The sequence below is a fragment of the Zosterops lateralis genome (genome assembly GCF_965231275.1).
Source record: "Zosterops lateralis genome assembly, chromosome: 5".
NCBI classification, from domain to species: domain Eukaryota; kingdom Metazoa; phylum Chordata; class Aves; order Passeriformes; family Zosteropidae; genus Zosterops; species Zosterops lateralis.
The window spans coordinates 13147561-13167827 of record NC_139766.1 but is presented as its reverse complement, the minus strand read 5'-3'; the positions used below and the strand labels follow the sequence as shown (position 1 = coordinate 13167827).

Here is a 20267-nt window from a genome sequence, read left to right as displayed (position 1 = left end):
CCGGCCGGACGGCCCTGTGAGGGCGCGGAGCGGGGCCGCGGGGGGGGCGGGGCCGCGGGGGGGGCGGGGCGGGGCGGGGCGGGGCGCGCGGGACGTTCCGACGGCCATCCCGGCCCCGCCCCCCCCGCGCGCCGCCGGGGCCACAGCCAATGGGGCGGCGCGGCCCCGCCCCCCGCGCGCCGGTTGGGCGGAGCCTCCCGCGCGCCGCTTTATGAGGCGGTGCCGGCGGCGCGGGGCCGGAGCGCGCTGAGGGCTGTCCGTGCTCCCGCTCCCGCCGCGCCCCGGCCCCATGAGCGGCGGCCCTGCTCGCTCCCGCCCGGCGCTGCGGTGGCGACGGCGGGCCGCCCCTGCATGGCCCCGGCTGTGGATATGACCGCCGCGCCCACCGGGGTCCGCAGCGACGAGCTGTCCGCATCCGCCTTCAGCAGTCCCGGCGGCGGCGCGCTCCCCGTCGCGGCGGCGATGGGCGGGGAGGAGGAAAGCGACAAGCCCAAGGTCTCCCCATCCCTGCTGCCGTTCAGCGTGGAGGCGCTCATGGCCGACCACAGGAAGCCGGGAGGCAGGGATGGGCCCGAGGGCGCCGGGGCGGCCGCCCGCGCCACCCTCAGCCCGCGGCTGGGCGCGCTGTCGGCGGAGGCGCCGCCGTCCCCGCTGCCCCTCGGCGGGCACTTCTCCGTCGGGGGGCTGGTCAAGCTGCCCGAGGACGCGCTCGTCAAGGCGGAGAGCCCCGAGAAGCAGGAGCGGAGCCCCTGGATGCAAACCCCGCGGTTCTCGCCGCCTCCCCCGAGTAAGTAAAGGTCCTGGAATAGGGGGAATGGGAGCTCTCCAGGCCGGCCGCGACCTTCCCGTGGGGCCGGGCGGGCCGAGGGCAAAGCCGTGAGGATGGCCGGGGCTCTCCTGTCGCTTTCGCCCTGCCTGCCTCTCCTGGTGTTATTATTATTCCGTGTAGTTTGCACTTTTCTGAGCCAGTTCGATCCGTCCAAAGTACTGAACGGATTCGAGAGTGTGTGGAGGATGGCTGCGAACGCGGCCGTGCCAGGCTGAGATCTTGTGCCAAATATTAACCGAGGGGGGAAAGAAAAAGCAACACGGCCAGCCTGGTGATTTAACTTGGGGCTCGAACTAGCTACATAGTTTTTTGCTCAACACCGCTGAGGCTTTCTCAGAAAGCAGCTGAAGCAATTCCACAAGGATCTGCACAGACCGGTTTCCTAGAAGCGGAAGCTTTGCGGGCTTCAGTCCCATCGGCTGCTGTCCTAAATGGTGCATCCCCAAAGTCCGGAGAGCGGCAATCAGTGATGATGTTTTTCTGCTTTAATGCAGAGCGATCTAAATTAATACAAATAACGGCGTGCGAGCCGAGATCAGAGAAGCCCGTTAATTTCCAGTGGCTGCACTGAGCCCGGGTGTGGATAGCATGGGCCGGCTGCCCTCGGCCTGGCCGCGCTCCCTTCCTGCCGGGGATCCCGGGGAAAGGAATTACCTTGGTCTGGGGCTCCCCAAGCGTTTGGGGTACCCTTAGCAAAGCTACAAACAGACCTGCTTTCTCTGTCCCTTGAAGAACGGCAGGTTTCCCGACAGGACTTGTGTAGAGTAAAGCAGCGGTTTAATTTATTTAAATTGCAAAGTAAAATTTGCTGTTGCTAAGTAAACTCGGGACAGATGGATGTTGAAGACCCTTAGAAATGTTAAATAAGAGGAGAGGAGCAGGCTGGTGAAGAGTGGTAGATAGAGCATGAGTGTTAATTCAAACCTCGTAATTAATTACATGCTTAATCCGGTTCCCAGGGGCCTAATGAAGAGGGTGTGAGACCGAGAAGCCAGCCCGTTTTGTTTATTTTTTTTTCCTGTAATCCAATAAAAAGGACAGGGCTTTTTTTTCTTCTTTTTAGAAGGCCATTCCCTTTATTTGCATCTCCTCTGCCTGAGCCAGGGTAGCCATGAAGGCAGGAGATACAGGGTTTGTGGGTGTCTGATTCCTGCCCCTTGCCAGGCTCTTCTCAATGGAGTCAGAGCTTCCTGATACGAAGTACTACTCTCTTTTTTGGAACGGGAGATGGCAATTTTAGATGTGCCTCAGGCAACCCTCGTGGTTTTGGGGCGGCTTGCTTCAAGTGGGACCCTACTTCCCCTTTCTCCACCTCAGCTGCGGTAGGGTGGGGGCTCTGCAGGCTGCGGGGTTTGGGCACTGCTAACCGAGGTGTCTCTCCTTCCCCTCTTCCCCGGCTGCTCCCGGGCACAGGGCGGCTGAGCCCCCCCGCCTGCACCCTGCGCAAGCACAAGACAAACAGGAAGCCCCGGACGCCCTTCACCACGGCGCAGCTGCTGGCCCTGGAGAGGAAGTTTCGGCAGAAGCAGTACCTGTCCATCGCCGAGCGTGCGGAGTTCTCCAGCTCGCTCAGCCTCACCGAGACCCAGGTGAAGATCTGGTTCCAGAACCGTCGCGCCAAGGCCAAGAGGCTGCAGGAGGCCGAGCTGGAGAAGCTGAAGATGGCAGCCAAGCCCATGCTCCCGCCTGCTGCTTTCGGCATCTCCTTCCCACTGGGCGGCCCGGCCGTGGCCGGCGCTTCCCTGTACGGCGCCTCCAGCCCTTTTCAGCGGGCAGGGCTGCCCGTGGCTCCTGTGGGACTGTACACAGCACATGTGGGATACAGCATGTACCACCTCACATAGAGCCTGAGCTGAGCCCAGCCCAGCGCTGCTCCTGCTGGCACCACACACACTCTCTCCCTGCTCCTCCGGCTCTTCTCTGTGGACTTCCCCATGGACCTTATGGCAGAGACTCCTCCGGTCTGGCTCTGCTTGACTTCTCTGCTTGCCCCTCTGATGCTGAGCCCCTATACCAGCACTGTTCTGATCTCCTCAGCAGTCCTGGGGAGCTGGCAGAAACCTGAGGCATTGCCCCAGCTTTTTCCAGGCGCAGGGTGGTGATGGGCTGACTGTGTCCTGCTTCTCTGGGTCTAGCTGGCAGCCTGCAGAGAGCCCCCTGCCATGGGGGAAGGAACTGTGGAAGAGATGGAAAAAGGGGACTGAGGGACGTTTCTCTTTAATTTCTGCAAGGCGAGGTCAAGAGGCAGAAGTGTAAAACAGCCTTTCCCATTCCCATGTAACAGCGCTGTCTGTTACCTTCTTTGCTCCTCCACCAGCTCCTTTGGAAGGGGCTCTGTGTACTATGTAATATACTGTATATTTGAAATTTTATTATCATTTATATTATAGCTATATTTGTTAAATAAATTAATTTTAAGCTACTGTTTGATGCAATTTGTTTGCTTGCTCTTTGCCCTCTCGGGGGTGACAGAAGAGAGTGGATTTGTGTGTTGGGGGATGAGAGAGGGACTGGCTATAGTAGCCGTGTTGCCTCTTCTCCGGGGTACTTCAGCCTTGGATAGTGAGACAGCAGCTGAGTTTTCAACTTTGTATCCCGGAGCTGCCTTGTTCTCACAGCTGTTTGAGGTTTCCTGCTTTCCCCGCACTGCTCCTTGCCAGCAATTCTCACCGCATCCCTGCCCCGAAGGTGCGTGTGTGCGATCGCTGCTGCTTCCCCCGGCGCGCTGGGCTCGGCCGTGTTTCCTTAGCCCTGGGAAAGACCAAAGTTGCTCCTCTCCCTTCCTGGCCCGTGTGTCTGGGAGGGTCCCGGCCGCAGCCCCCGCTGGCTGTGAAGATTAAGGAGGGCTTGACGTGTCCCACCTTGGTGCCAAGGCCAGCGCGAGATAAAGGGCTTTCCCCAGAGCTCCATTTGCCGGGCGATGTTACTCGGGGGAACGGAGCACCGGGATTCGGGGCGATGGGCCGGAGAGGGGGCTGTGGCGGTTCGGCTGGTGCTGAAGAAGGGGATAAGGGCGCTAATGGCGGGGTGGTGTCAGCACCGGAGCCCGTGGGATGGGGTGTGGGGACGATGGCGCAGGGCACGAGTGCGGGCCCTGGAACCCGCGGGACTGACGGTCGGGACCGCTCGGCGCCGTGTCTCCTGCCCGCCCTCGGGCTTTGGAGCGCTCCGCCGTTCTTAGCGGCTGGCTCCGCTGGAAACACGTCCTGGTCCATCACGGCCCCGAGGAAACCACTGGCGACTGCCGAGAACCCCGCGGAGGAAATCGGCGGAAACGCAGCCCCGACTCCGCGCCCGCCTCGCCTGCCCGGCCCCGGCGCCGCCGCCTCGCCGCTCTCCCCGCCGGCTGCGCCCTGAGCCCCCTCAGTGCGCCACTCCACCGGCTTTGGTTTGGCCAATCCCTCGGGTAAGGGAGAGCGTTAGAGCGTTGGTTCCCTTTTTTTTTTTTTTTTTTTTTTTTCCCTTCAATAATTTCGTGCTTTATCTTTGTGCTCAAGGAATGGCCGCTGAGAAATTGGGACTCTACATTTTTCTTTCTGCCTTTCCCCCCACCCCCCCACCCCGCTGCTTTCATTTCCAGCAATTTAAAACTTTAAGGTTGAAGCAAAGTTAGAAGGAAAATAATTGCTGTAATGAGGCTCGGCAATCTTCTGCAGGCACTGTGGCTCCAGCGAGACTGTAGCTGGGGGCGAGGCAGGACTTTTATCATCTCCTAAGTATCAATGATGCTTTCAATAACTCAGCGAAACAACATACCTGAACACAGTCACTTTCTCCAGAGCTCGCTGCTCTAATCCCCCTTCTCGTCTCCCGCTCCGCTCTGGCTGCCCAGTCATTTTTGAGCTGGGGTGAGTTTGGGGCTTTTGTGGTTGTTTGTTTTCTTTTCTCGCTTTTTTTTTTTTTTTTTCCCTGTACTTTTTATCCCAACTCTTTTATTTTCCGATCATTTCTTTTCTCTGTGCAAATGACAGTGTCTGTGATCCTGACCCCAGCGCCCAACGCCGCTCCGGAGCGGGAGAGCTCCGTGCCGACTTTTTCCCACGTTGTGTCTCTGGCAGAAAAAGGCTGGATATCTCCAGCTTATCTCTCTCTCTAACTTCGCCTCTGTGCGATTAGACCGCGGCTTTGGGGAGATCTAATCGCGCAGGAGGCCGGGTTTATCCTGTAAAGATGCCCTTAAAATCCGAGAGAGATTTTAAACAGCGAGGACCGCCTTGCGCTGGGAGCTGGCTCCCCGCAAGCACTGCTCCCCTTTGCCCGCACCTTTGGGCGCTGTGGCGCGGGGCTCCTGGCAAAGCGGGACCCTTTCATCTCTCCGCTTTGTCTCTGCTTTTTTTTTTTTTTTTTTTTTTTTTTTTTTTTTTTTTTTTTTTTTTTAACATTATGTTAACTCGGGGTGGATATTCGAAGCGCAGGATTCCTATTGAACATGTCTTTGCTTTAAGTTTTCCCCCTGACCCTTGGGCTAAAGTCCTTGGTTGCTCAATTAAACCCAGATGAGAACAATTAATAACTAAGTAATGACAATAAGTTGGGAATCACACGGATGAACGCTCCATGTGAATAGGAAAAGCTCACACAAAAGAGCAAAAAGGATTTGTCGGCTCTTTTTAAGGGGGAATTGGCTTTTCTTTTTTCTTGCCTCTGGCTTACCAGCAAATAAAACTCACTTTTGTGTCTTTGTCGCCTTAAGGATCTCAGTGGGCAGTTGGAAGTGAGAATGGCTGTTTTCCTTTCAACTTGAGGGTGCTGGCGCCACGCAGCCCCAAGGATAGAGAGTAGCCAAAGCAAAGTTTCCTAATAACTCCCCTCTCCCCCGCCACCCCTCCCCGGTCAGGCCGGTACCCCCCTCCCCTCCCTGCATATCTCCACACGCACTCGGAGAGAGCCTCGGCAGCCAGACGAGAGAAAGCAGAGGGGCCCCGAGCACATCCACGGGCTCCCAGCCGGGCCCGGCTCTGCCGTGGGAAAGCGGGAGCGCCTTGGTGCGACACTTTCCACGGAGCGTAGGAAATACAGCTCACGGTAGCCAGGGCACGGAGAGGGAGCAAACACGCGCAGAAACACATAGAAAAGGAAAGAGAAGCCATTTTTCTGCTCTTATCCCCACAAAGGAGGGGAAGGGCTCCGTTACCGATACACTGGGGCAGCTCCCGGGCGCATCTTCCCGGCCCCGGCTTCGGGCGAGCTCAGCCCCGGCTGGGAGCGCCCGGCTCCGGCTGGGGCACCAGGGCAGAGTGGCACACAGCGAGGGCCCAGAGCTTAAAATGCAAGGAAAGGCTCTCCCTTCAGTTTTAGCTACAGAGAAGGTGAGTACCGGGTAAACCTGCTGCGCAAATCGTTGGTTAAACCGTACAATTCGTCATCTGCTCTGAAATTCTCCCGGTTTAGGGGTTTCCAAAATCGCTCTTTCACTCGAAACACGAATCGGTGCCCCGTTGAATACTTTATCGAACATTTTCCGTAGTGCTCAAGAGAAGTGGGAGCTTAAAAACTTGCTTTCTAAAGTTCGGGCAGGCTAAATTCAGCAAGCGAGTTAGGCGCAGCAGCAGCCTCCTGCTGCTCAGGATTGTGCCTGAGAACAGAACCTTCAGAAATCAGAGATAGAACAGCGAAGCTGCCTAAGTTACCCATTGTAAAGGCCAGGGGAAGGGAGGGAGGGGGCTGAGTGCTTCTCAGTAGCGCTTATAAGCTTAAATCCAGGCTCATCATTTTGTGTGAATCTCTTGAGCCACATCAGACCTTTTTCCTAAAAATCTGGGAAGTGAAAGGTCTGTGGAACAAACTGGCTGGACACCGTCAGGAGGAAGTGGGATGCTTGGCACTAACTCCTTGGTACTGCCTGAATTTAGGCAAACAGCTGAACTCAGGTGTTCTGTATGCAAAGCGAAAACACCAGTCACCGGCTTATTAGAGACTCCGAGGTAATTGCTCTTCATCTCTTCTAATGATACATTTGATTTTATATTAGATACGGAGGTGGCCAGAGAGAACAAGAAAAAGCAGCTGCATAAGCAGTCTTGAGACCAGGACACTCCTCAGGGCAGTCATGGGGCTGTCCAAATTAAATCCAGCAGAGTGGTGACTGCTGAGTAAGTCTCCAACTGCTTGGAATATAATATGCTGTACCCAGTGAGCTCCTGGATGCAATGAGGTAGTTCATTCACTCTGCTTCTTCACAAAAAGCAGACTGATGTGACTTCTGCACCGAACTGTAAGGGAGTCTGTGGCAGAAGCAGAAACCTTCCCTCTGCCTTTCATAGTTCTGGCCCCCACTTTATATCTATTTATATCTATTTATATCTATTTATATCTATTTATATCTATTTATATCTATTTATATCTATTTATATCCATATCATCTATATCTTCTATATCTATATAATCTGTACATATGTATTTATAGTAGAATATATATATGTATTCTAACCCAAGGAGTATGTGAACCTCTGAAATTTCCTTTTATTAGCTTTTAACTCTCTCCACACCTTATGTGAAGCACAGTGGTTTCTGTCCCTGGCCTGAGCAATCTGTTCCACAGCAGGGAGCCTAAAAATGAGGCATTGCGATAATCGGCATTGCAACACAGCTCCCTGGGACTGGCCCGAGGCCCCTTCTGCAACACGGACCCATTGTCTGTCCGGCTCTGTGGCAGGAGAGGCTGGAGGCAGAACCAGAAGCAACAGCTCTGACTCATTTAACTACGAGTTGTAAATTTTAACGTGCTGCACAGAGAGATGTGGCAGTGATTTGCTTACAGCAGTAAACCGATCGACATTAACTCTGCTCCATTGTACTTCTTCATCTCGGAGATCTTTTATCCCTCCAGGCTGGATCCGGTTCCCACCCTGCAGTGATTAAAGGGAAAGCGAGGAGGCAGCTACCTGTACCCAGTCTCCCTCGTGCGACCAGGAATGTGCAATAAACCCCCCGTGCAAAGCTCTTTTCCTCTGGGGAAGCGGTGCGGCTGAAGCTCCCCCGGCGCTGCTGCTGCTGCTGCTGCTGCCCGGGCCGGGACCGAGTCCCCGCGGCCCACAGCCCATCCTCGGGACCGTGTGAGCAACGCTCCCTGCATTTCTTATAGTTTAGAGGGGAAACGCATCTCTTGCGTATGTCCTACAGCCATCAAAGCCACCCACTTCAATAGTACAGGCCCTCCTGGTGAGCTGTGAGGAAAACCATAGGGAGAGAGTTCTGTAGGAGAATGTTTAAAATCTGAGATCGATTCTGTGTCTGGTCCTTTCCCATCGAACCTGAGACACACACAACGGAGCAGTGGGGTCACCGTGATTAGCACAGGACAGACCTGAGGTTCAGGCACCCAAGCACAAAGCGATGCAGCCCAAACTAAATATTCATTTCAGCCTAATTGAGCAATGCTTTTGTTGTGTTTTGTGTCGGGCACACAGCAACAGGCAGGGTGGGTGTCCGCCTGATGTGTATTGGAGAAAGAGGTACCTTAGAACGACAAACACGTTCAAGACCTTCTGACCACCAGGGTTACTGCCCAGTGTAAGGGTACGAAGAGAGAGAGCACTCAGGTGAGACAGAACGTAGAGATTTTTGCTATAATTCAGGCTCCGTTTGCATGTCAGAGAGAAAGAAAGTGGCAGCATGAGGGAAAGAGATTTGGTAGCAAAGGATGGCAAAAATATATTAGCTGGAAGATTGTGAGTGGTGTGGGGAAGTCCCGGGAATGGAGAAAAAGATAATTATTTCCAAAAGACAAGGTGAAGGTAAGGAGCAACTTTCTTTTGATGCCATGTTTTGTGTGCATTGGGCATTATTATGCAAATACCAGCTAACACAAATACCGAAGTAAGGATGCTTTAAAACTCAAGCGCTGATTGACTTACATTACATTGCATTTATATGTAACCCAATGGCCCTGTTCCCATTTACATCAGCAAGAGAGTGGAGGCTCTGAGACTTGCCCTTGCATTATGGCAAGCTTGTGTGCATTAGTCCTGGGGAGCATCTGCTCCTCACACTGTACTCACTAAAAGCCATAAATGCTTTTCTAAACCTCGTAATGAGCTTTGGACTTACTGTGAAAACTGAGTCTGTGGTATACCACAAGAAGAGACAGTGGGATGTTGTAGATGTTGTCAGTCTGACCAAAGATTTTTCTTTCTGTGACATTGTCAATCTTCTCTTTTGGTAGGAGGCCACATAAATAATGCACACTAAATTCTATTTATAAAACAAAATACAGGGTTGAAAAACACAATACATATGGCATGGGAATATGGAATAGACATAGAAACAGGATTCAGTAGTTTTCAAAACAATTTAGCACTTTAAACATTAATAGTCTCGATTTAAGTCTAGGCACCCACCTGAATATGCAGACTGTATCTTATTGAACAGAGATGTTCTCTGTTGCCTCTTATCAGAGAACCCAAACTCGAGTACCCTGTGAGATGGCCATGAGCTGAGAGCCTACAGTGCCAGAAAGCAGCATGATGTCTCCACAACAGCAATTATATCAGATACCACTGATATCAGTACAAATAATAAATCAAATGCAAACTTTCTATAGTGATTGGCACAGCCACATTATTTTTAAAAACAGCTTAAGGATTAACTGCGTGTACAAAATCTACATTCAGAAATCTTAGTCATGAGTTTCTAACTCAGATTTTTATTTTAGAGATTACTCAAAGGAGGAGTGGCAGTCAAAAGATCCTTCTAGAGTAGTTTCTTAAAAATGACATTACTTTAACTATATTTCTGTCAGGTATGATACCTGAATTAGGATGAACTTAATGGCCTTAAGAGTTCAGAGTTCAAATGTAGATCTTCGGACAGTTCTCCCTTTAATTCAAGAAACCCGTGCAGGCATGTTAATTTTCCCTCTAAATAATTGCAAATTTCAAGTACATACTCAAATCCATCTCAAAACACCCGGAAAGCAAATAGAAAGTTGTACAGGGTATATAATAAAATGAGAAAGCTGAGATGGACATGTAATCCTAAATTATTCTTACTCTCTAAAACATCAGGCTGAATTTCTTCAAACGTGATTTTTTTTCCTTCCTCAAAGATGGCTTTAATACTAGCCAAGTTTGAAGTTGCTAATGACATTTATTTCTGAGCTATGTATGCATGAGAATTTCACTTTGCATAGTTGGAGACTGTGATCTTTTTCAAGCTTGCATAATGTTTAACATGACTGAATCAATTTTCAAAACAAAGAAACACGAAAGCATTGAAAAATTCCCAGAACAAGAATGGGCATTTCCATTCCATAAGGAATTTGTTTGAAAAAAATTATAGAGTTATTGGAATTAGAATCTAAGTTTATCTTAAGTTTGCTGGAAGGGAAAGTTACATTATACGAGACAATTAACCATTGGTTTCAGACTGATCCAAAGCCCAATAAAGTCAGTGGCGTCTTTCCACGGGCTAACTAAGAGGCTTTGAGGCTGACTCATACACTGCAGAGCTCCTCAGAAGATAATAGTTCTACACTGCTTATGTGAAAGTTAAATATAGCCCAACGTTTGTAAGCGTGTGTATGTATCACGATTAATTTATACCCCTGGTTAAGGTTGGGTTACAGTTTCCATTTAATGCATATGCATGTGTTTGTGTTTGTATGCATGCACATGGAAAGACAGACATCTGTGGACGTGTAAGCACACACACACAGCTAGTGCCATAGAGATGATTGAATCAAGAATATATACATGATGGCAAATATCAGCCTTTACTACGGCAGATATCACTGCTGCCATACATACACTTTGACAGATCTAAACATATGCTTTCAAAACCAGCAGCATCTGTTTACATTGAACTGCAATAAAAACTGAAGGAGGCATCAGTTAGTATTAGAATTTTATCTTTTCAATGTCCAGAAACAGTTTCTGTGCCTTTGATGTAAGCTGTCAAGCACTACTGGAAAATTGCATCTCTCTGATTACTGCGTTCAGAGCAGAGGAAAGGGCATGACTGCCTTGCAGCGTTTGTCAGCGGGGACCCTGCAGGGGCTTGCTTTTTGGGGACTGATAAGCAAAGTTAGCTCACATTCAAAGAACAGTAAAGCAATTCTTGCGTAAAGGGGGAAAAAACCCAGAAGGGGCACTATTTTGCATGATCCAGTGGAAAGCTTTTTTCTCTTGCAGGTATAATTAACCCTTACTTTTACTGGCTGCTACCTTCAGATGAAACTTCCCACATCCTGCGAGTATTTAGCCTGGATATAAACTCAGTGGTAGCAGCACCGCTGATTATTCAGGTATGTGTACGTTCAGGCCAGTAATGAGCTCCTGATTACCTGTGAAGTGGTTGTATTGTGCCTGAAGACGTGGCTTCACATTTTGAGGCTTTTAGAGATGGCACTAGCTTATCTGCTCCTCATTATCCCTATTGCCGTTTCTTCCATTGCCCATAGCCCCATTCCCCTTGGCTATATGTCACAAAGCATTTCATGGCATTTTTGAGCCTGCATCAGTTGCTTGACGAGATTTAGAGCTACGACCTTTGCTGATGGTTGCACTGGCAAAAAGGGTGTGGCGAGGGAGAAGTGGTTAGAAAATAATAGCGCGTTGAACTCTGTAAGGTGACAATGACACCAAGGAAACAGTGGCACTTGCCCCACCAAAAAATTGTGTTGATATGAAGAGGATCTTTTATTTTAAATTCTAATTGCAAGTTAGAAAGAAGGGTTCATTAAGGCTTGTTGGTGTTCTTTTCTTCCTGTGTAAACAGAACGGAAGCATTTTTATACTTTAGATATTTTATATCTGAACAAAAGACCCAGTGATCAGCTGTATGCATCCCGAGCATGCACCAAGAAGAAAGGCTGGTAAAATAATTGCATCTTTTATAGTATTCCTAACATACTGCAGCCGCATCCAGACTGGGAGGACTTTCAGGAGATGTGTAGGATGTAAGACAGCCAAGCTCAGCCACAGAGGAGAGCAAACTCAGGGAAATAAGAATGGAAAAAAGCAATTCAAAGGAAAAATTGGCAGTTAGCATGCAGTGAAACACAAGTGGATGTCTGGTGTGTAAACAGAGCAAACACAAACTCTTCCGTAGGGATTGCCAAAGTACAGCTGGGGGCAGGGAGGTGGACAGATAGAAACACACCCCTAAAGATGCATTTTAGATTGAGCAGCAGCAAGAATACTGCAGAAGACATTGGGTGCATTGTATTGTGGTTGGCCGCGGCATTTATTTCATAGGGGCAAAATAAGTGCAGGAACATAAACATTTGCAAGCCATCTATTTTACTGGCTATTCATAAGGAGAACTTGCAGAGTGTTTAATGCTTCCACAGCCAGGCCCAGGGGGACTGAAGGTATTCACACACATTTTAATAAGGTGGACAGGCCAAAAAGGAAATTATCCAGCCTCTCCCAGTTGTAGGGTTTCAGCTTTGTGGGAGAGCTGATGGATCCATTTGGATTCTGCTTGTCCTGGAGCATAGATAAGCTCCAGGTGCCTACATCTTGGAGAACAATTTGGCATACTTTCTGCTATCTAGAACCGGTTGATGCTCCTGTGTTGGAATACGTGGCTTCCTGAAAGCAAAACACCACCTCCTAACGACCAGAAACTCAGCAGCTACATGACTCTCTCTCAAGGAAGCTCAGCTCACAGTGAGGGTGTGAAGACACTCAACCTGCTGGGAAGTGCTGAATTCCACATCAGACAGGTCTGTCAGCATCACTCTCTTAAAAATTGACGTCTGGAACAAAACACAGCAGCCTAGCTCAGAGCGAGCAGGGTTTCCCTCCACCAAGAGTTCAAAGCCAGCACAGCCACCTCCCAGTGCAGCTGCCTATTCTCCCTCTGGGGCCTGAAGCCCCCCTTCTCCCATGGGAGCCATGTCCCTGTGCAGCACACAGGCACAGCCAAGGCTTTCTCAGGAACAAAGAACAGGAGAAACCTGGCTCTGCTTTAATGTTCTGGCTAGCAGTTACCTGATAGAAAATGTGCAGGTAATTTCTGTGTCAAGGTCCTGAGTGTGACAGAAGGCCTTCTTAATCTTTAGAGATGCCTGCTTTTCACTTACTGACCACATTGAGCATCTGTAAAGCATCTGCCTTTGGTGCTCTAAAACATATTGAGAGACCAAAATAATTCCTCTCTTTAGACAACACCTTCATTCAGTGTCCAAAGACAGTAGTTTGAGAGCAATCCCCTTCTTTTTGTCTGCATATTTTCTGTGTATACATATTGCATCTATGAAACAGCTAAATTAGAAAGACACTCAGACATGATGAGAGTTTCACTTCTCCATTTCATTCTACCTCTCCATTTATTATCCATCAATTTTGGGTGGGTCCTGAGTATCTTCAAACCCATAATTGTGTTCGTGCACTTATTGTAGAATATATAGTTGTTAAAACATTCAATAGCATGTAATTGCTTTTTACTAGATATTCATTTGCCTTTTCTTCTAGATAGGAATTCATATAAGTGTTGTACTTGGCTCCAGTCCTGCAAATGTGCCCACGAATAACTTTGCTCACACTAGGAGCTCCACAGATCACAGCTTCTCTCTCACCCACTGAATTATATGAAGTTACTCATGCAGTTAAATTACTCGTAAGCATATGTGTTTGCTGGATCAGGGCTTCTCCATGTAAGATTGATCTTTATAATTAATTTAAGACATCTATACATTTCTTTTTAGATAAAGGAAGTAAATCCTTGGAAAGTGGTAATAAACTTTGTAGCTGCACTTAGTGCAATAAAATGCATCTTGTTTTATTAATTAGTATCTATTTTTTAAATTTAATGCTCTAAAGCCAAAATAACTGAACATATTACTAAACCATTTTATAAAATAATGTCTTTAATACTTAATAAATTTATACAGTAAAGCAACTTGATAGTGTTTCTTTAAACTGTGTAACAAGGTAAGAACATTTTCTTAAATGCTATGTCAACAGAAGCTGCCATTTTATGTTGCCTGTTAACCTACACAGAAATACCTCGAACTTTGATCCCCAAACCTTTGCCAGCTGGGCATCCTGCTAAGTGCCCTTAAATGTAGAGGGCATGAGAACAATGAATTATCAGGACCTTGGATCTGAAGATCCACTAGGCTTAAAAGTGCTGGTTTAGAGTAATCTTCTATTTTCCTTTTCACTAAAATCTTCTGTAACTCTCTGTGGATGGAATGCTAGTTAAAGCACCTGTAGAAACCTGTGACTGACACATAATTTGTTTTCTGGAAGGGAACACCTTACCTTTTCAAAAGAGACCTCTGCTCAGTTTGTTTGAACCTCTACACCATCTTCCTTTCAGGCATGAAATTGCAAGACAAACATTTCTACACAATTCTAGCTATCAGAAGGAGTGGAACTGGAAATATCCAAACTGTGGAGCTTTTCCCTGCTGTAGGTCAAATACTAATCAGTGGATGCTTTACTGCAAATCACAGCCCAGCTCCAGAGGACAGTTCTTGGTGATCTACCCACTGATGGCCTGTGAGCTCACTCGCATCTCTCCTCTCCTGATCCTTATCCTGATCCATACCCTGTCTTGCTCCTCACCATTGTCTCTTCCCCATCTTGGGCATTGCACTTGGCTTGGTGTAGGTGCTGGTTTGCTTTGGTTGTCCTTGGGGAATTTTGCTGCCATAACTGCCTGCTAAGTGCATGTCCCCATCTGCAGCCCACCTCTGCTGAGGAGAACAGCCATGGTACCTTCTCCTGCCACCCCCTCCCTGTTCACAGCTCACGGGCACTTCTCTGCCTATCTGACCTGTCTACCTGTCTTACCATGTCCCTGTGCTGTGTTGTGTGCACTAACCAAGGCTGCAGCCTTGACTAGAATGCACCCCATCCCTGGCTTGTTGCCCATTTTCTCTCCAGTTCTTCTCACAGCCTTGCTCTGCTGCTGTCTGAATGCATCCACATGCAGGTGACATTTGCATCTGTCAGGGTGCAAGTTGCTGCAGTGGCATGGCTGCTGCAGCTCCAGGCTTGGCCATCTGCCTCCTGCACCTGCTTGTCCTCAACAGGCACACTCAGTCCCACAGCATCCCTTGCTGTTCCAAATCAGACCTCCCTCACCCATTTCAACCTTGGTAATGCCTGCTGCCACCTCAGCTCCCTCTCCTTTCCTGATTCCTTAAAATACACTTCTGTCCCCAAAACTGACATTCCAGGACTGGCTTGTTCTCCTTTGCTGCCAGCTTGCTCGTTTCACCAGTGTCCCACACTCTTTAACACCTGATGTGGATTTCACTGGGCTCATTTGTGAATCAAGTGAGCCTAAGGAGCCCTGCAGGAAAATCAGATGGAAACAAATGTTCACAGCTTTCTAGAAATTGGTGTCAGCTCCCTGATACAGAGAGTTTTACAGCTCTATAAATCAGGCTGAAAATGTAACCAGAAGCCCTGTTAGCTTTCTGTTTCTTTTAGCACATCCGTTTCTTGTAAAATTCTGATTAGAGGGACTGGTCTCTGTAGAAATCATTCACTCCAAACCCAACAGGGCTATAAATCAAAGCGCTACAAATCACCACAATTTGCAGATTTGGGGTTTCATCATTTTATTGTTTTTGAAGAAATTATGTAAATGCTCTTGGAGAATATTGACCCTTGCATCCTCTGTCATATCTGGGATGAGGAAGAAAATAAGAACATTTTCTGAAAACCAGGTATCTCATTTGTACAGGTACTCCTAACCTATTTCTCTAAGGGATCTGGTCCAGAGTGCTTTCTCATGTGAAGAACCTCACCAAAATTAGTGAGACTGCTCTTGTAACTTGAGGCTAGAGGAATAATAATTTTTTTATGAAAGAAGCAAAAAGAGTAGAATTTTACAAGAGTCTCTGTATGGGGAAAAAAAAAAAAAAAAAGTAATTCAGTGATGATTGAAGGCATAACACCATTTATGACTCCGTTGTCCCAGCATGGGTTTGGCTGTACAAGATGATGATTATCTGCTCCAGCAGGCAAAGATTTCATCACCTCCCAGTATGAATGACAAAACTGTTCCCAACAAAATTTGCCCTCCCAGAGACAGTAAATCCAATCTAGGCTTGCAAACTTCAGATATCTCTAAGCTGAGTCACACTGGTCTGCTGCAATGCATCAGACCCCACAGTGACCACAGCTATGATTTGGACAATCTGGAGAAGGGTTTTCAGACCAGGCTCAGTCATGACTCAGGTTCTGTGCAGCACTTGGAGGGGTTCCTCAAACTGGAAATCCTGGAAGGATCTCTCATTTTTACCTATCTACTTTCCTGAAGTTCAGGGGCTTGAGCAGACTTGGAGCTTCTTAATACAACAGGTTTCTCTTCACCACTCAGTTCACTTTATTAGTCACAAAGTGCTGGGAACTTCTGCAGACCCCAAAGATTGGGAAAAAACCCCCAAAAAAACATAAAAGGAAAAATATCTTTGATGGCAGAGTGAAAGCATGAAGTTATTCCTTTAGATTTAGTATTACAACAACAATGTGTAATTTATCAGGAATATATTTAATTCCTGTGGAGTTTTAATTGTACTGTTGGCATCTGAGAGCTCCAATAGGGACGAGATGCCCACTGAACAAGTTGCTATACAGCAGAAGATGCTATAGAGCACAGAAGAAAAAACATAGTCCTTTCCCATGAAGGCTTATAAATCTTTGCATTGCCTTTACCAGAACAATGGCAAGTTTATATTTTTCATTATTATATGCAGATAACTTGTACTGTAAGGAGAACATTTTCAAAGGCCCAGAGAATTGGGAGGTATTTAATTCCATTTACTCTCAGTGGGATTCCTAATAGCTGTTTGCCTGTGGTACCTTTGCAAAAGACTGCTCAGGCACCTAAGTGGCATGATCACACTTTTTGAAAGATCATTTAAATATTGAAAAATACTTATAGAAATCGGACATATATTTCAAAATCACTGATTTTGACACACTAAACTCTTTAATTTAGCCTAGTGCTTAAACAGATCCATCATTTTTATTACATAGCCTATAAAGCCAATTAAAGTAATTAAATGGAAATTGGAGAGTATTTTAAAGGCTGGTTTAAGATTCCTCTTTGAGCACTGGAGCTTAGTGTTACAGTAGGACACCATCTGCTGTCCAAGCAGGGTCCGACTCCGCTGCCTCAACAGCCACATCCCAGCTATAAAAACAACGTGCCCTGCATTATCTTAATAAAGCTTTTGCTAACCAAATTCCCTGTCAGATTTGTGAGTCTGCGCTGTATTTTATTTTATTTAGGACAGATGTTTGAATTTGATATTTTTTTCCCTCCTTATGTAGTGAAAATATGTAAAATGATGATTTCTTCACAAAAATTATGTTTGCAGTAAAAATGCTGCACAGGTACTCAGGGTGCTGACAAATAAATGCTGTAAAAGAAAATAAAAATATACTTCAGATCTTGCATTCATAAATAAAGTGTGTGGACATTACTGGTTACTGTACTGTAAGACTAGCAAGGCAGAGCCAGCTGGGTGCAAGCTGTTTATCAGTGACTGTACACTGAAGCTGTTCTTCCCATTCCTGCCCAGCTCTGAGGGGATATCTGAGGCTTTGCTGGCATAGCTGCCAATTACTGTTAATTTTAATGGAGATTTCCACACTGTGGCCATCTTACGTCTGGAAACTGAACTGAGACCATCTACTTATTTTGCACAAGTCACTGAAGTGATTGCCAGGTGGCAAAGTTTTTGGTTACTGTCAGCATGGAGAACTTCTGAGGTGACCTTGCTGTGGGAAAGTCCATATTCCTTTACATGTCTCCCACTTAGTAAATAACTGTCAGGCTTTGTAAGTGGATTCTCAGGCCCAATTATACCTGTTGAAAATCTATAAAAATTGTTTCTGTGCTTATACAACTGTATGTCTTAGTTTCTTCTCTACATTACCTTCTAGGAGGATGGAAATTTTCTATAAAATGATTCCTGTTTTCCTTTGTTTCAGATTTTGTTTTTCTGTTCATGTTGCTCAAAATCCCAAGAAAAAGCTTGGATTGGTATATTGTATCATAAATACAATGTAGCAGAGATATCAGAGCAACTGGTTGCAGTTGGAGTCAGTACAGACAAGCTATGGCCAGGAATCAGAGCAAGGTATGCAGGAAAACGTTGTTGGTATCAGTGTTATGTAGGCTATGGGCCTCAGCAGTGTGTGTAGGAGATCATATTCCTTAAATTCCTCTCTCAAGCCTACATAATTAGAACTATGGCTTGGCTGAAGTGACAAAGTTGGGAATAAAATTGCCTTTAATTCCTCAATTAAGCCGATGGGCAATTAGTGAATGATTTTCCTGCTGCTCTCTGGAGGGTCCTATGATTCTGTACTGCCTGTATAAGACCTCAGTTTGATGATTCAGTTAGAGAGGGTGAGTTTAGGTGTCAGTGTGCAGTGAGACATAGACACATCTGGGACTTTAAGAAGCTATAGAAAACCAATATTTTGCCTCTTTCGGGAATCATCTGGACATTTTATATTTATAAAAAACTCTTATGGGTCAAAAGGCTTGGCCAATGTGCAAATCATCTCTTCCATTTTCACATCTGCCTCCAGCAAGAGTGGCATAAACAAAATGGGCCATGGGGCAGTAGTTTATCAGAACTAAACATTGCCACTCTCAATCCCTTAGCTGTTAGTCAGAGGTCATGAATCATATACCACTCTTTCATTGACAACAAAAAGAGAACTTTTATAAATCAGATTAGGTCAGTTCGGGAACACAGAGTTCAATAAAATGATGGGATTCTTCTAATTTTTGCTATTTGCTCAATTCCACCATTAAAATCACTGCTCCTAGTAAAGGGCTCCTTCCTGATGGATTATCCTGTTATATCTGTGTTACATTAACAGACTTGGGTGTGATACATAAGCTTTCTGTGTAAGTAATTTACCATCTGCCTGCCTTTCCTAGTCTGGAATTGAGGAGATGGGTTCTGGAAGATGTCCTAGAAGCCTCAAACATGTCAAGTGTTCCCAAGTGAGGAAGGGAGAAAGTATTTCTCTGTCTGCTAAAATAAATTACGAGCTTAAATTTTCTAGTTTAGTGGGCTATTGGAGAAAAAATGTCTAATGGTAGAGACTGAAAAAAGATAAAAACAGATTAGTAAGGAAAAGTGCACTGTCCATAACTAGAAATTCCTTAATTTCTAGGTAAACAGGTAAGCAAGCATTTATCAGGAGTTGATTTAAATTTGATGCTGCATTTGAAAGGGAGAAAGGAGACTGCACTAAATAACTTTTCAAGTTTCCTTTAATTTTTAGTGATCCTGTGGTGGTTCCTCTATGGTGACACTGTCCTAGATGAGTGGAAGGAGAGAAGGACACTGTGCAGAGGCTGCCCCTTGCTTCTGCCCTTCTATGGGCCCCTCCCTCTTGAGTCTCCTTTCATCTGCAGCCATGAGAGCTCCAGAGGGAGCATCCAGCTGGAGGTTTGTCATCACAGGAAAGCTTCACCAGTTATTCTTGTACCATGGCTCCAGTGTCACCATATTGCTGCACTGCTGTCTGGGAGGATGATTGCTCTGCAATAAGAGTCAGGTTCTTTTGGGTTTAAATACACTTAGATTCCAAAGTGACATCAGAGCCCAGTGCTGTTCTGAACAAAGCCAGGGGTTTTTATGAGTTGAACAACCTCTGTGGGATTTGGCTCTTGTCCCATCTCTTGACTGTTGGCATTTTGCAGCTCTTTGCCATTTCACTCTTGGGTCAAGGGCAGCTTTCAGCACAAGGCCCTGCTTTAGCCCCTCAGTTCTCACAGCATAAGATAACAGTCAATTCTGGGAAAAAAAATAAACCTCCATAGTGCTGTGAAGTAATACAGCAATAGATGACATCAGATGAGGATGTGGGTTTGAGTTCCTTCCTCAGTCCCCTTGTGCATGTTGTCCTCCCTCTGCACACCCAGGCCATTACAGGGCTATCCCAGTGCCCTGAGGGACCTCCCACTCTCCTCTCCATCTCCAGGGGAGCACAGAGAGTGTTCATATCCCTCCAGGATTCACACAGGATGGTTGTCATTGAGACCTACCTGACACATTTTTACCTTGCCCCACTCTCTGATTCCTCTTGCCTCCATCCCCACAGCTTCCCTCCTGTGCTCCCCAGCCTGCAGCTTATTTTGAAGATTTAACTGGAACTTCTGCAGTACATTCATTTCATATCAACCCTTTATGCAGGGAAAAATTTTATCCAAGTCAGGTGATGAATTTTAATGGATTGTGTCATTCTAGTGCTATACAGCAAATGACATCACTGCCATCAGTGTTAGCTGCAGCCCAGTTACCTTTCTTGTCAGTAAACCCCACAGATGAGGGATATGAATAACATAAAAAGCAGGAGTGGTCATGGGGTTTGGGTTCAGAAGGATGATTTTTCCTCAGTGCTCAGCAGGCATGCTTGACCACACAGTGCCTGAGCATACAGCGAGGGCCCCCCACCTGGACTTGTTACCATCAACAAGCACATGCAAAGCTCAGGACCCA

The 20267-nt window shown here is 47.0% G+C and overlaps 1 protein-coding gene across 1 annotated transcript; it reads left to right on the top strand.

The window, feature by feature from the left end:
* Nucleotides 1-351: 351 nt before the first annotated feature.
* Nucleotides 352-2673, top strand: MSX1 (msh homeobox 1; the record flags this gene model as incomplete). Its single annotated transcript, XM_083861061.1, has 2 exons — nt 352-787; nt 2243-2673. The coding sequence occupies 2 exons, from the start codon at nt 352-354 to the stop codon at nt 2671-2673; spliced, it is 867 nt and encodes a 288-aa protein (XP_083717187.1).
* Nucleotides 2674-20267: the final 17594 nt, after the last annotated feature.